At 43.8% G+C, this 2125-nt stretch overlaps 1 protein-coding gene across 2 annotated transcripts in view; it reads left to right on the top strand.

Moving 5' to 3' along the window:
- RHNO1 (RAD9-HUS1-RAD1 interacting nuclear orphan 1) overlaps positions 1 to 1920 on the top strand; it is a 19521-nt gene extending 17601 nt beyond the window's left edge. The window contains exons 2-3 of one of the 2 annotated variants that reach the window (XM_012651052.1): positions 16 to 267; positions 1335 to 1920. In XM_012651052.1, the coding sequence (XP_012506506.1) occupies positions 100 to 267; positions 1335 to 1892 (726 nt within the window). In that variant the 5' untranslated portion in view covers positions 16 to 99 and the 3' untranslated portion in view covers positions 1893 to 1920. The remainder of the gene's footprint in view (positions 1 to 15; positions 268 to 1334) is intronic. The other variant, XM_012651053.1, reaches the window with a different exon arrangement.
- The last annotated feature ends 205 nt before the right edge of the window (positions 1921 to 2125 follow it).

Here is a 2125-nt window from a genome sequence, read left to right as displayed (position 1 = left end):
GTTTTTTCTCTACAGGCATGGGTTAAAATTGGAGCCTATTTCCCAACCTGAAGACAAACAGCATCATGTGGTTACTAACTGCTCTTCATTCACCTATTGATGCCTCCCAGAAAAAAACGGCCCCAACGTTCCCAGAAAGCCCAGCTGCTATTCCACCACCAACCACTGGAGGGCCCCAAGCACCGCTATGGATCACCACAGCGTCCCATCACTCACACTCGACAGGTGCCTAGCAAGCCCCTTGACCACAGCACCATCACTTCCTGGGTAGGCCCATGGGATTCTTACTTTGATTTTTACTGTGTTAGACTTTCCAGCATGCTGACTCTTCTGTCCCTTGAACCAGGGCCTCCAAAGAATAAGAGGACTCATGGGGGCAGGGGCAAGGAGGTAAGGTACTCTTTGTCTGTGGTTAGCCGTCTGGTGTATCTTCTTTTCTCAGTTCAAACTGAGGAATGGCTTAGATGGGATTGGAGTCCTATCCCTCCTCCCCACCTTCAGTGTAAAAGTTTTTCACTCAGTAACCGGGTAAGAAAACAAGACATGTGTGAGAACAAGTAAAATATGAGATTGTTCCTTAAATTCCATGTGAAAGTAGAATATTTAGACAGGTACTCTATTTACTGTTCAATGGATTGAACCTTGAAAAAAAAATCCACGAATATGGCGTATGTTATATTTTCACAGTTTAAAAGCCCTGGGAAGAGAATATAATTACTATACAGTAGGGAAATAGTGTAGCAAAAGGGCCAGACGAAAGCATTAGCTCTGCATAAATGTGTTTAATAAATATAACTTGTTCAGGACTTCTTGGAAGAACCATAATACTTGCTTCAGGATTGTGGAAGAAACTTAAACATTAGAATCCTGTGGGTGAGAACAGGAATGAACATTACTGAATACTCATTATGTGCCAGGTCCTCTGCTAGTTGCCTTTTGTACATGCTCTCACCTCCTGTTGTTACAGTCAGCCATTCATTATTTCCTGGGGGCCTTCTTTGTCCCGGGCATCTGCTAGGTCCTGGGGATCAATGGTGAATAAGACTGCTGGTCCCTGCCCTCATGGAGCTTAAAGATAGTTAAATAAGTTGCAGCCATATGGTGTGATACATTGAAAGAGGCACTGTCCCCGTTCTTACAGATGAGGAAACAGAAGACCAGAGAGATGGAATAACTTGCCTGAAGCTTTCTGTTACTGTGCCATTAGACAGCTATTTTTGTTTTGTGTCCGTTACTATAGTAGGGTCCCATTTAGGATTCTGGCTGTAGTTTTCTCTGTTAGGTTAGTACTTGGTAGTTGGCTTGCCTCACTTTTTTTTTTTTCCAATGCTTAGATATCACCTGAGTTTGATACAACAGCAGAGAGCCGGTTCCCAGCCTGCCGGAAACATCATTACCGAGACCAGGGGAGACATTCAAGTCGAAAATCTACCACCTCCAAGTTTCCACATCTAACCTTTGAGAGTCCACAATCTTCTTCCACTTCAGAGACATTGGAGATCCCCTTAATCAAGGAGTACCCCAATCAATCAGAAAAGGACAATTCCAGAGGACCCTTAGTTCCAATGCTCAGTCCCCAAAGTTGTGGGGACCTGTCAGTACATGCACTTCAGAGTTTACCTTATGTGTTCATTCCTCCTGATATCCAGACCCCAGAGCTCTCTTCTGTGAGGGAAGAACCTGTTCCCTCCGATCAGAAGGAAAATAGCCTTCCAAGCTGCTCCCTTCACACTACTACTACTAGCAGCCCAGAGCCTGGGCCCATTCTGGTTAAAGACACCCCTGAGAACAAGTATGGAATAAAGGTCACGTGGAGGAGACGACAGCACCTGCTTGCTTACCTCAGGGAGCGAGGGAAGCTGAGCAGAAGCCAGTTCCTTGTGAAAAACTGACTACCTCTCTCATCAACAGTCTCCAGAAATTGCTGACTTTCATAGAGTTGCTAAAGTCACTTTTCTGGCTCTCAAGAGTATATCGATAAAATAAAATGGAAATAATACCAACAGAAAAAAAGGTATTTTAACTAGAGCCCTGGAGTCATAAGGGAATTCAATTCCCAGATTTGCTTTTTAAGATACCTTGTGTCATGAACTGTTCACTTCATATTTTTCTTGTATTAACTGTT

This window comes from Propithecus coquereli, unplaced genomic scaffold (genome assembly GCF_000956105.1).
Source record: "Propithecus coquereli isolate 6110/MARCELLA unplaced genomic scaffold, Pcoq_1.0 Scaffold346, whole genome shotgun sequence".
Classification (NCBI taxonomy): Eukaryota; Metazoa; Chordata; class Mammalia; order Primates; family Indriidae; genus Propithecus; species Propithecus coquereli.
Note: the sequence above shows the minus strand (reverse complement) of the source record. Positions and strands in the feature narration are given on the sequence as shown.